At 31.4% G+C, this 14,813-nt stretch overlaps 2 protein-coding genes across 2 annotated transcripts; both read left to right on the top strand.

Moving 5' to 3' along the window:
- LOC104766242 (protein LIGHT-DEPENDENT SHORT HYPOCOTYLS 4-like) lies at positions 1-1,518 on the top strand. The gene is made up of 2 exons (XM_010490083.2): positions 1-462; positions 949-1,518. Exons 1-2 carry the CDS (start codon positions 178-180, stop codon positions 1,249-1,251), a joined length of 588 nt encoding a protein of 195 aa, XP_010488385.1. The 5' UTR covers positions 1-177; the 3' UTR covers positions 1,252-1,518.
- LOC104766243 (probable methyltransferase PMT1) lies at positions 5,369-8,691 on the top strand. Its single transcript, XM_010490084.1, has 8 exons — positions 5,369-5,671; positions 5,978-6,277; positions 6,375-6,539; positions 6,622-6,804; positions 6,888-7,482; positions 7,598-7,710; positions 7,807-8,027; positions 8,114-8,691. The coding sequence occupies exons 2-8, from the start codon at positions 6,029-6,031 to the stop codon at positions 8,430-8,432; spliced, it is 1,845 nt and encodes a 614-aa protein (XP_010488386.1). The 5' UTR covers positions 5,369-5,671; positions 5,978-6,028; the 3' UTR covers positions 8,433-8,691.

Genomic DNA, 14,813 nt, shown 5'->3' on the forward strand with positions numbered 1-14,813 from the left:
TATGACTCCATTCATTTCACTCTTTATAGCAATGACTCCGATACCCTCTTCCTCTTTTTCTTTTCCTCCCATCATCTTCCCTTATCAACTTAGAGACTCATAAAGCTCCTCTCTCATCTTCATCATAACCTAAAACCAAAAAAGAAAACAGATCTTAGCTTATCAGATCTTGATATCATGGATCCTATCCTCGGCTTTATGGGCACAACAAACATCTCACATAACACAAACCTTATGATCGCCGCCGCAGCCACCACTGCTACGACCTCCTCATCTTCCTCGTCATCCTCCGGCGGTTCGGGGACTAACCAGTTGAGCAGGTACGAGAATCAGAAGAGAAGAGATTGGAACACTTTCGGACAGTATCTACGCAACCACCGTCCACCACTTTCTCTCTCTCGTTGCAGTGGTGCTCATGTTCTTGAATTCCTCAGGTACCTCGACCAATTCGGCAAGACCAAGGTATAACATTTACACTTACATATGTGTATGTATCTTACATTTAAATACTCTCTGTGATAAGTTTTCACTTAACCAGATCCAAATAAAACCCTATATATGTCTAATATATTTGGGTTTCCTTGACCTAAAAACCTAAAACCATTTTTTTGTTATAGTTGGGAATATGATTCTTATAATAGATGTGTAGTAATATAACAAACGAGATGAGTCTCACTAATTAAACATTTATTTAATCTCACTTAGCTAGGTTCTATATGATTTCATCTATCATCACCGACAAATAGTATTGCAATATGATTGTTAATTGTATTTATTCAAAAAGTTAACTCAATCATTATATGAACATAAATAAAATATAAAAGATATGTTCTATGATTCTTACTGTGATGATAGTTGTGTATATGCTATGATGAATCGTCCTAGAAATGTTATAGAATGAAATTTGCTGATGAAGTTAAATCACCAACTTTGATCTTGTATCTCCAGGTTCACACACACCTGTGTCCGTTCTTTGGACACCCTAACCCACCAGCACCATGTGCATGTCCACTTCGACAAGCGTGGGGTAGTCTGGACGCACTCATTGGCCGTCTTAGAGCCGCTTTTGAAGAGAACGGTGGTTCACCAGAGACTAACCCTTTTGGTGCACGAGCCGTTCGACTTTACCTAAGGGAAGTGCGTGACTCGCAGGCTAAAGCACGTGGAATCAGCTATGAAAAGAAGAAGCGGAAGCGACCTCCTCCGTCTCTACCACCGCCTCAGCCCGTGATTTCAACTAGCCCTAATTAGCACTAAGTCATGAGTAAGATATTTCAATGAGTACGTTTGTTTACAACTTCTATATATATAGTATTTGTCAATGACGTCGAACATACACGAGCTATTTTAAACTCACATGCCCTTTTCTTCCTAATCCTTTATTTGGCAAGCTAAAGAATTTTTTTTTTGTATTAAATAAATTTGTAATTCTTTTGCTTGGCCTCACATAAGAGTGTCCTCACATAACGTGGATACATAATTATTTTATGTTTGTTTTTAATATACCCTAGGTTTTCACCCGCGGTACACTGCTGGACTAAATTATAAATTAATATATTTTTAATAATAATTTTTAATTTATTTACTCTTCAAATTCCTAATTAATTAAATTTTTTCTAATTAATTTATAATTTTGTTTAGAATGTTTTTTCTTCTTCTTACGTTTTATACAGTTTATAACCTAATTACATTAAATTTGTTCTTAGATAGAATATAAAATTTTAAAACACTTAGTTTTATTTTCTATAATTAAACAAAGGTATATGCCTATATGGTATGTTAAGTTAATTTTCCAAACTATGACTACAAATCTATAATATACGAAATAAACTAATAGTTTTAGTGTTGGTTCTATAGTCCAACCCCGCCATGTTAGGCGAATCACGCAATATGTTCAACGATTTTTAATTTGCAAAAACTCATCATACGAAACCCATGAAAGTAAAATATAGTATGTTAGGCTAAAAGTCACTTTTTATCAAATCAGTTTTTCAAATTTGTATACATTTACAATTATGTTTGTTACCTTTTAAAACACTTAGTTTCTAATATAAGTAGAATTTATTGTGTTTATTAAATTAATTATTTAACGTCAATAGCATATCTGTAAATAAATGTCAATTTTATAATTTATTTTATAAATATTCACAAGTTTTACCATAGCACTAAAGGACCATATTATTTTCATTTTTTTACGAAATTGAACTACCAAAAATTGTAGTTATGTTGGTTCATTATTTCATTTACTGCATGAGTAGTTAAAAAAATAACATACAGTACATTTCGTATATGTTGCAAGAAAATGCATAACTAAAAAAAAAAATTTACGGTTTACCGTTTACCAATGCATCGTATTTTTTTTTAACAAGTTCAGTCAACCAAATAAATCCATGCGTTTGCTTTACGCTATTCAAGGGTTTTTATATTTTACAATACTCATTGAAGTTTTCGATCAAAAAGAAGCTCATTAATTCGATTATTTCAAAACTATATCTCTATAAATTGTTTTTTATATGTATCACATTATATATACAAGAACTAACTAGTAACTACTAGTAATGTTTTGTGGACGTGGGACACTATATTAAGTTTAAAAAAAAAAAAAAAATTGCGATCGCCAATGCAAGGCCAAAAATATGGATTAGTAAATTATATAGTAGTACTAATTAGGTTTGATTGTCTTATTGACTTATTCTTATATATACTACTTAAATTTTTCATAATTGGCCTCTCCAATCGTAGAACCAACTTATAATATAAGTTGAATATTATTGTAGTTTCGATAAGACGTGACAAAAGAAGATTTTGCAGAATCAAATGGTTGTTCGTGTCTTTTCATGCTAGTGTGCGTGCGTACGTATGCCTTCATTTGTAGCGTCTTAATTTGGTAGGGAATTGGCAAATCATTCAGTTTCAGTTTCTTGTCCTTGTTACAAAAGTCTTTGCCTTTCTTTTTTTTATAAGATATACAAATATTCTTGTATCGGTAAATTCTGTATCTCATTTAGCATCTGACTATTTTATTTTGTGCTAAGCAGCATCTGACTATTTACGTTTTCATTTGATTGCGCTTAAAATTTACATGTTATATATTGTGTAAAATATCTTTATAGTCTAGTTGTAAGACTCTTCAAGTAATATTTTAGATCTTTACCGTAAGATATTGTATAATGAAACTAGATCTTTGGTATTTAACACTAGCATTGACGATGAATATTGCATGAAACATAACACATACGAGTTCACATGGAAATAGTACGAAGACAACAAATTTGCTCCTAGTCATATTACAAATTGGTGTCAATAAACAACTATTGTTAGTCAATTAATTATATCGTATAAAGAATGGTGGCATAACAACATAAAAAGGGAAACATTACATTACATAGGTGAAGAAGATTTGATTGGTGGACCAAAGCGGGTCAGACGGCATCACACGCTCTCACCGCCTCATTTGTCATTTCATGTCAGCTCTTCTGCTCAAACGAAACAATAATGGAGAAAGAAAAAAAAAACTAGTTTGCCTAAAAGACAAGTCTTTTCTCCTCCGTTAGATCTTCAAGACGTGGCTCAATCTCTGCCCTACTTGTTTTCCTCCTCTCTTCTCGGACTCGGAGTTAAGTTTTGAGTCTTTTGACTTGTTTCCAATTTCCCATTCAAAATGTATAAAGCCCATTTGTTTACAGGCTTCAGCATCAATACAAGTTGTTTTAGCATCAATACAAGTTGTTTCTTTTTGAAACTCTCACGCATGTGTATGTAATGTAGCAAGGATGGAGATTTCAAACTTAGGAAAATAAAAGTCTACTCATTCTACTCTTAAGAAAAAATGAACCATATGGATGGATTAACCACTTTCAAAAACGTGTGTTTTGGTATTTGTCCATTTCGGTCTATTGAAATTTGGTCATTATAATTAAAAAACCTAACAATCATTACATTTATGAACTAGTTTTTTTAGGGTTTTGTTTCAATGGACAAATTGTTCACTAAATTGTAGTGAACAATTTGTTGTGACATACCAAAACATATTATGGACAAGTTTTGGATGAACAAATCTCAAAACACCCATTTGAGTACTATATTGTGTAAAAGTAGCAAGTCCACAAGATTTTCAAAGAAAACGATAAAATTAGTAAAGTTCCTTAGACTAAAACATAAATTGAATAAAAACAGTTTCTTGTAAACAACATAGAAGAGACTAAAAAAAGAAATATCGTAGGAATCATTTGTATTTTTCCATATATATTTGTTTTTTTTTCAAAAAACTTAAAACATATTTTGGATCATATATAAAAAGATAAATTAAAACCATACCACCCCAATTGAGTAACTTTTGTAGATAATAGAACTTTCGAAATATTCACTAAATTTTTTTTTTTCTTACTTAAATTACCTAACACTGTATAGATTACTCAAAATTGTTAACTTTTGTTGTGTATATACCTACCTAACTATAACTCTCAAGTCTCAAGTATATTAAAATCGGGACAAGTCAACCATTTGGACATCTGTAACCAAATCGAATCATTTATTTTCGAGAAATTTGACTGTATAACCAACAAAAAATCTTTAATTCATTTGATAACTATTCTAACCATAAAACTGTTATATACTCTATATTTTCTCTATTAATCACAAAATTACCCTTACCATTACCACCATTTATCACCATCTCCTACCACCATCATCCACCATCCACCACCACCTCCAATCACCGTTCACTATCTCCGGCCACCGTGCACTATCTCCGGCAACCGCGCACCACCACCTCCGACCACCGGCCAGCAACCACCTCCGGTCACCGGTCGGCTACCACCTCCGGTCATCGGCAGGCCATCACCTCCGGTCACCGGCCAGCCACCACCTCCGATCACCGGCCGGCCACCACCTCCGATCACCTTTCTCCACCACTTCTAACACCACCTACCTCCACCACCTCTAGCCACCTCCGGCCACCTTCCTTAACCACCATCAAAACCCCACTTGATAATTATTTCTACCCGTTATACTATTTATTTAATTTTTTGAATTATTATGCTATATTCTTAATTATATACCAGAATTTGGTTAGTAGGTAAATTGGCCCTTTATTTTCTTCCTAGTAACACTCCACAAAAGACCATAAATTAAAAAAAAAGAAAAAAAAAAAANNNGCGTAGATCCCCAGAGTCCATACAAACACACACCCACAAAAGTCATACTATGAGTCATTAATTAAAATAAATAAATTTTTTTAACTCTTCATATTTTTTCATGTTACAAAAACAAAAAAAAAGATCACCGACACATTACTAAAAATATAATTTAATTTCAACGAAACAAATAATTAAATTCAATGAAAAAAAAAAAAACGACGCTTTTTTATTTATTTATTTTCTTTCTTTCTTCACTCTCTCATTGCCTTTGTGTGCTTTTGTTCGTTTGAATCCCAATATAGACTTAAGGAACGAAGGAAGGAAGGAAGAAGAAGAAGAAGAAGAAGAAGAAGAAGAAGAAGAAGAAGCAGTCTCTGAAACTTCATCATTAAGATCCGTATCTCGCTCTTGTTTTTTCTCGATCTCTCTCTCTCTCTCTCTACTTTGAATGACCTCCCCACGATTTTAGCATCTCTCAATCTTGATTGTTCTGTTTTGTATTCGTCTCTTCCAAATCTCTAAGCTACTGACTGGTGAGTGATTCGCTTTTTCTTATCCTCTCTTTAATATATCTCTTCATTCCTTTCCTTAGCGGAACTAGGTTTTTTTTTTTAATTTCGTTTTACGCTTTGCGTAGTTTTTTGGAAATTCCTAAATTGATGTTGAGATGCGATTTCGATTTCGATTTTTGTTTATGTGGTGAGTTTGTGTTGTGCGTGATTTGTGTCGTAGCGTATTTTTTTCATAATTTGATACTTGTTTGAATCAGATCTCCATGATTAGCAAGCAACTTTTTTTTAATGGCATTGATCAGGATCTATATATGTTTGTTTTCGTAGAATCTCTTGGGGTTTCGAAGTAATCACTAAAATACACGAAAAGGATTGGAGATGAGGGGGAGATCAGATGGAGGAAAGAAAAAGCCAGTGATTGTTTTAGTCTGCGTTGCATCAGTAGTACTTGTTTTTGTATATCTCTTCTTTGGCTCCTCTAACCATGGAGCTTCAGCTATTGAGTATGGGAGGAAACTTGGGTTGGGTGGTGATGACGATGATACCAAAAAGGATGAGTCTTCTTCTTCTACCTCGTTTTATGTAGAAGATGGAAGCAATGATGGTTTCACACCAAGAAGCTTTCCTGTGAGTTGTGTTAGATGATAATTTACACGCTTGTTCGTTTGATTGATGATTAGACATTGTGGTTTAATATATTTTTTTTTTTTTTTTCTTTGCAAAGGTGTGTGATGACCGGCACTCAGAGCTTATTCCCTGCTTAGATAGGAATCTTATATACCAGATGAGATTGAAGCTTGACTTGTCTTTGATGGAGCATTATGAACGCCACTGCCCTCCTCCTGAAAGGCGATTTAACTGCTTGATTCCTCCTCCTCCAGGATATAAGGTCGGTCATTTCCTCTGGCTCTGGTGGATAAGGTCTGTGTCTTGACTTATTTTGAAGCTGTTTTCTTCGTCAATATGTGTAGATTCCAATCAAGTGGCCGAAAAGCAGAGACGAAGTTTGGAAAGTGAACATTCCTCATACTCACCTTGCGCATGAGAAGTCTGATCAAAACTGGATGGTTGTCAAAGGTGAAAAAATCAATTTCCCTGGTGGAGGCACACATTTTCACTATGGTGCTGATAAGTATATTGCATCAATGGCAAATGTAAGGCAGTCCAGTTACTATAGATTATGTGCAACAGAGATATTCCTTTCTTCAATTACTGATACCAATCCTGGAAATTGTAGATGCTTAACTTTCCAAACAATATTTTGAACAATGGGGGAAATCTGAGGACATTTCTTGATGTTGGCTGTGGTGTTGCGAGCTTTGGCGGTTATCTTCTTGCATCAGAAATTATGACAATGTCCTTGGCACCTAATGATGTTCATCAGAACCAAATCCAATTTGCTCTTGAGAGAGGAATCCCCGCATACCTCGGTGTTCTAGGGACCAAGAGGCTCCCATACCCGAGCAGATCCTTTGAACTTGCACATTGTTCACGTTGCCGAATTGATTGGCTTCAAAGAGATGGTATTCTTCTTCTCGAGCTAGACAGGGTGCTAAGACCTGGTGGCTATTTTGCATATTCATCTCCAGAAGCATATGCACAAGATGAAGAGGACCTCAGAATTTGGAGAGAAATGAGTGCTCTTGTGGGGCGTATGTGTTGGACAATAGCTGCGAAAAGGAATCAGACTGTAATTTGGCAAAAACCTTTGACAAACGATTGTTATTTGGGAAGAGAACCTGGAACCCAGCCTCCTCTTTGCAATTCTGACAGTGACCCCGATGCTGTTTATGGTGTAAACATGGAATCCTGCATTACTCAATACAGTGACCGTGAGTTTCATTCTTCTCCTTTCTTTTCATTGACAGAGAACACAATTCCGTTTTGTGATATTGCATATCTGAGAACATGAATGCACACTGAATCATTTTCCAACGTTTATATCAGATGACCACAAAGCCAAGGGAAGTGGATTGGCTCCATGGCCAGCTCGATTAACCTCTCCTCCTCCTCGGCTAGCTGATTTTGGCTATTCTACTGACATGTTTGAGAAGGATACAGTAAGGCTCACAACCTTTTTATTTGTTGCAGTCCAAGCTCCATAAATATGTCTATATAGAGGTTGTATAAACCGTAAATATTGCTTGTCCATTCAGGAAACTTGGAGGCAGAGGGTAGATACTTATTGGGATCTCTTGAGTCCAAAAATTCAATCAGACACTGTGAGGAACATAATGGACATGAAAGCAAGCATGGGTTCATTTGCTGCTGCTCTGAAAGAAAAAGATGTTTGGGTTATGAATGTTGTTCCTGAAAATGGACCAAACACGCTTAAACTTATATATGACAGAGGCCTGATGGGCGCTGTTCATAGCTGGTATACTTCTCCTTTAACCCTTCACCTCATTAAAATCCATTAGTAATCTATGTTCCTCTGTGATTTATCTTGTGATTATATCGCAGGTGCGAAGCGTTCTCAACTTACCCGAGGACTTACGATTTACTCCACGCATGGGACATCATATCTGATATAAAAAAGAGAGGTTGCAGTGCAGAGGATTTGTTGTTGGAGATGGACCGTATACTTCGGCCAAGCGGTTTCATACTCATAAGGGACAAACAATCAGTAGTCGACCTTGTGAAGAAGTATCTCAAGGCTTTACATTGGGAAGCAGTTGAAACCAAGACAGCCTCAGAATCAGACCAAGACTCGGACAATGTCATACTCATTGTCCAGAAGAAGCTGTGGTTGACAAGTGAAAGCCTCAGAGATTTGGAGTGATGAATAAAGATGAGGCCAAAAACTGCCTCAAACATGAAAACAAAAAAAGGAAAACCACATTCACAAGAGATTTCTTTCTTAAGAGAATCTAATCGAAACATACAAACGAAGAAAATTCGTTTTATAGCGGCTATTTTAACGTTCTTTTCCTCATAAATCTTTCTTTCGTTTACATAATTCATATATGTTGTTTCATGTTTGTATGGTTCGGTAGAGATGACTAAAGTTTCCTATCAAATGAAACTCTTTTTTGGTGCAATTTATGTATTAAATCATTGATTAATAGATTTATAAACCCATTGATTATTCACTAATCATTGCTTCATTAAACCTTATCCAAAAAACTTGGATGATGAGGAATCATCTCTACAAGCTCTTTTAGAATGGAGAAAGAAATAAAGAAGAAGGAAACTTAAAAGAAGCGTGACAGTAACAAAGGCATGCGTGTTATTTACTTAGTAGTCCCCATTAGATGAGAACTCAGGAAGTAACTTTACTGTTGTTGGAAGAAATCTTTAGGTTATGTCTCAAGCAAAATTGAAGATAAGTGATTATATTCTATGAGACAAAAAGGAAATAATTAAGAATAATTGCATTTGATGATTAAGAAATTTTATTGGTCCAAAAGGAAAGCTAAAAACATGTGAAAGCATTCTACAATTTTTTTTGTTGTCTCGTGGACACAACAAAGTTGAAGCTGTTGTCCACTTCTCTAAGTTAACTCCCATAATCGATGCTCCCCCACTTTCTTGATTCTATATGTATTCTATCCAAATAATTGGTTTGAAAATTTATTAGCCTTGAGTCCATGACAATAACATCTATATTTTTTGCATTTTTATAGCTAAACTCATACATCAATATAGGCCTGGGCGTTCGGATATCGGATCGGATTCGGTTCGGATATTTCGGATTTTGGATTTTTTGGATATCGGCTTTAATATCCATTCGGATATTTAAAAAATTTGGATTGGTTTCGGTTCGGAAAATTCAAATTTCGGATCGGTTTGGATATATTGTCGATAACCAAAATTAAACCAAATTTATTGGATAAGGTTTTATTCGGATATCTTTTAATCTGATTGTATCCAAAAAACCATACTAACCAAGTATTTGAAAAAAATAGAAATGAAATAAATAAAAAGTTTAAAGTTCAAACTAGCATAAAATTATACCAATACATAAAAGTGCGACGTACTGAACATCCAAAATGAGACATAAGACCGTGTCAATAATAAAAAATAAAAACCAAAGTAAACAATGACGTATATATAGGAGTATATCTACGATTTGTGTATATTGTATATAGTTAGGTGTGTATATCTATATCAACGATACATGTATATCGTATATAGTTACGTATACATCTATCTTTATAAAGTCGTTTCTTATATTTTCGGTTATATTCGAATATCTATTGGATATCGGTTCAGATCGGATTTAATCTGATATCCAAAAATAATGAAAACAAAAACCGATCGGTTATTTTTTCAATATCGGTTTGGTTTTTATCCAATTTTTTTGGTTCGGATTCGGTTTGGATTTTCGGATTCGGATTTTATGTCCAGACGTACATCAATATTCAACGATGAATAATAAAATTTTAGAAACTAACCGGGTTAAATCATTTTTTCAAAACATAGTCGTTTTATTAGCTAAATGACTTTGTTTGGCATTTTTATATAAAACACCTAAAAATTGACAAGAAAATAGCATATTTTTTGGCATGTCTCCAAATTTCGTTTTTAAAAATTCTTTCTAGCCATGAAAAAGAAGTTGTAATCAAATTAGTTCATATCGCACATCTTGTTATGCGAAATTTCCGAAGAAATCAGATATTGTATACTCTAATCTTGAACAAAATATTAAACCTCTCCCCTTTTGTGGTCAACTAGTTCCTTCTTACGTTTAGTTTAGCTAAATTTATAGGTGACATATATGCTAAGATGCTATTTAAAATGTTAAAAAAGTACATAAAATAATTTGGGCATAACATAATGCAAAATTTTATTAGTTGTATCATTTATTTTTTTATTTAATATATCCGTATTTGTGGTAATATAATGAATAAAATATTAAATATCAATGTAAAATCCAAATGATTAGGTGGGAATAAAAGTCTATCTATAACTTGAAAAGAAATGACATACAAAAAATAACTACTGACTTCAAAAGTCTATCTATAACTTGAAAAGAACTGACATACAAAAAATAACTACTGACTTCAAATGTTAAATATTTATATGGATAAGTCATTCAAAACTCTTTTACCATTTTAACCGTACCAACGTAATAATTATCCAAAATTTTGATGTTATATATACGACAATTAATCATGAAGAAAACATTGACCGTTAAGACATATGATAAAACAAAAATAGTGTTTTCTGTTTTGTTTTTTTGTTTTCGTATTACTGTTATTGAAACCGCTGCAATTATTCTCGTTAGTGATACATCTAAGTTTTATGAATAGTACAAGACATTTAAATTTATTTTGAAAATATGAATGTGATACATACCTACAAAGTTTGGCAAACATAAAATGGTCCCCGACGTTACTATCCCCCACCTCAAAGCTGTTCATATCGGCCTTCAAAGATTGTGAAAATCAAAACCCTTATCCTCTTCTTAAAACTCTTTAAATGTTTTTTTTCTAAAGATAAAGGTGCTTTTTTTTTTTGAATTCGGATTATTGTGGCGGATAAACAATGCAGAAATATTATTTAAAAAAGTTTTTAAGTGTTAGACAGTTCGTTTAGCAAAATATATATTATTTTTAAAGTTTGTAATCCGTAAATGTTATGAACCAAAAATCAAGGAAGCACAGAATGTTGTCTTAAAAATTTTAGAAGGTTAAAGAGAACACTTTTTTTTTTTTTTTGAAAATAGAATTCATTGATGTCAGTTTTTTTTTCTTTTAACTTTTATTTTTATATTCTTGTACTTTCGACAACTTTGATCACTTATATAATTAAATATATGATTCCTCAAATTGATAGTATTGAAAGTTTTTTTTAAACCATGAAGGAGGCATAACAATCAAAAGTTTGAAGAAAAAAGGAATGATTTTTTTTTTTGTTTTGAGGAAATAAGTGAAATTTTGAATTTTATTAAAACATATTAATGAAAAAACCAATCCTAGAAATACTAGTATAAAAATTAATACTATAAAATTATATTACAAGAACTAGGTTTTGAACCCACGCTACGCGTGAGTTTACTTAATATATTTTGGTGAAAATTATATGCGATTAAAGACAAATAAGTTATATAATCTTACAAAAAACCTTAAAATACTATTAATGTAAAAAAAATTATTTCACGTAACAATTTTAAAAATTATAAAAATTATTAGTGTTAAAGAATCAAATCTAATCAAAAGAATCATGAATTAATATCGTTTTTTCTTCCACTACCTATGTCTTCCTGTTTTCTTTTTTCACATTCATTATTTTCTTACTTTTCATTTGATTGTTAAAATTTTATGATAATTTTCATCATTACTTTCACTGTCCGCTTATTCGTTATACTCTTCTTTTTCTTCTAATTTGTCACTTTCTTCCACTGAATAATCATTTAAAGTATTTATATTATTTTTAAAAATTTTATAAAGTTTAATACTTTTCATATTTGAACCTTTTAAAAGTTTTAATATTTCTAGTATCTTTAAATTTTTAAAATTTGATAATTATAATATTTCAAAGTTTTTAAAGTTAATTTTTTTTCCTGGTTTCAATACTCATAATATTTTAAAAGTTTTAAAATTTTTAAAATATGAAATATTATAATATTTAAAAAGTTTTAATTTTCTCAAATAAAAAACCGAAGTAAATCAATTTTTTTTTTAAATTTGGACGTCTGATAAGTTAAGCTTGGTGCTCATTCGTAGTTGGAAACATATTAGTCATTATTTATAGTGGTTCTCATCCATTGACTAAAAATTTTCTAGCCGATGTGAGACCGTTGTACATACACTTATTTATAAGTATTTTAATATAGAATTTTTACATAATTTCAAAAATATTAAATATTGAGATGTCTGATCTCGATTGATCATTTTAAATACTTTAATATATAAAATTCTGGAAATTTAAAAAATATTAATCTGTGACATGTCAAATTCATGTTGGTAAATTTAAATCCTATCTGGACAGGCTTAGAAGCTTATAGCTTCTACTTTTATTTAGTATAGATTAGCTTTATTTTAATTATATTTTTTATAACTAAAAATAAAGATTTAGTTTCTACTATCTATATATAGAAAACTTTACTTATTAATATGAAGATTTTGGTAATGAAAACTACTAATAAAGTTCCTGCACATTAATTTGGTGTGCCTAATTTTAAAAATAACTACCTTAAAATGGAATTTATAATTAATAATTTTGGTGGCGATTGGAGACAAAAAACTAAAATTTGGGAACAAAATTACAAAAGAGAGCATTCAGTAGTTGGAAAGCTTAGGACCATGTAGAAGTGCCACGGGCGTGATGCATAATGCATCTTCAGCGGACATCAAGGCTTTTGAAACCTTTTTAATTTGTGTGTTAATTTTCTTGTCAGCATGTTATATTGATAAAAGCATCAAGTAGAATTAGTGATCTAATATTTACAAAGGTGTAACACAAATTACATGTATGAGTAATGAGTATTATGAGTTAACAACCTAACAAATTAAGTTTAAAAGTGACATAGTGTAACAAAATAAACGTATAACTTTGTTATCAAAAGAAAAAAAAAGAGTTTGGTTGTCTTTAAAAAAATCCTTCATATTAATTAGGTTTGCACAATCTTGATCCTGAACGGATGACATGATTCACATTTGTGCTTCCACTAAATGAACTGTTGATAGGCTTTTGCTTTGTTTCTTTAATCCAAAAATGTGTTCTTGTCCCTATGGGATAGATAAACCATCCTTGCCCTATTGATTATGCATCTAGCTTCTAACTAAACACCATTATATGACAAACAAAACCTTTTCGATACCAGCTAGTTTGGAACACTTGGAAGGCTTCTTCATGTACATGTATTTGACCACACTTTCCATTCGATTTGAACATGGTGAATAGTTCAGTTGGGTCACCGTCCAAAGATTTAATTTTCTTTGCATTCCTGATTTTCCATATAAAATACACTATCCGTAAGTATTTGGATCCCCTGTATAATAAAACGGAACTACACAAACATTTTTTGTAGACTATATAATTTTAATAAGTTAGTTACAAAGTAGGTTATACATTAAATGTAGGTTTGTTACAAAAAAACGTTATAGATTAATTGGTCAATCCGTGGGCTATATGAATACACTTAAAAATATCCCAAAAAATCTTCTTAAAGAGAATATTCCAATGATTTATACAATTTCATAAATAAAATTTTTATTATTCAATGTGTTGTTGCAAAATAATAAAATATATACTGCTAGGCATAAAAATATATTTTTAAGGCGTAAAAAGAATAAAATCTTGACAATTTATCACACTTAATCGTGATTTTCGAGATCTTATTGTGCAACTGAAAATAAAATCTTACCTAAGCACATGCCATATTAAAAAAACTTTCACCAAACATGTTTAAAAATTAAAATAAAAACTAACAACAAACATAACCATTTCTCATACATAAAATTATAAAATCAACAATATAAAACTTAGTGGTATTTTTTCAAGTCATTATATTTAACATATGATTTTATTGCATAATATTTTATCAAAAAAAACTTTTTAAAATAATCATATAAATTATATTTTATTCTAAAATTATAATACAAATAAAAAAATTCAACCCGTGCTCTAGCACAAATCCTAATCTAGTTTCTCTATATATTACTTGACAAGTTAAATATAGAAATTTTAAACTGCAGTTATTTTTACAGTAGTTAGTAATTTACAATAATGTTGTTAGAATGAATATCTTTGTTATGGATGGTAACAAATAATTTATCAACCAGTATTGAAAATTTATGACATCAATATCTATATATTTTTCGGCTGAAAATTTAGGTTCATAATAAGATATTAAATTTACCAAATTTAAATTTCTTGACTATTGACATAATATATTGTGCTTTTATAATTTTATTTCATGTTTTTCTTTTTATTCTACAATAATTTTTTGGAATAACTGAACATTTTACCAAATAATATTTATTTTTAATTTCCTCCTATTATTTTTAGTTCTCGTGAACCATACATCTTTCAAAATACGTATTGAAGTTATGAAAATATAAAGTTTAGGGAGACTTCAATGATTTGAGATGAAGTAAGTAAGCGAGGTGGAATATTCAATTTATATAATATCTATATATGTCTACGTCAAAGATAAGGTAACATATGTTTTTAATAACTACTCGAGATCTTATTAGTACAAATTAAAACTCCC

The sequence above is a fragment of the Camelina sativa genome, chromosome 19 (assembly GCF_000633955.1).
Source record: "Camelina sativa cultivar DH55 chromosome 19, Cs, whole genome shotgun sequence".
Taxonomy (NCBI): Eukaryota; Viridiplantae; Streptophyta; class Magnoliopsida; order Brassicales; family Brassicaceae; genus Camelina; species Camelina sativa.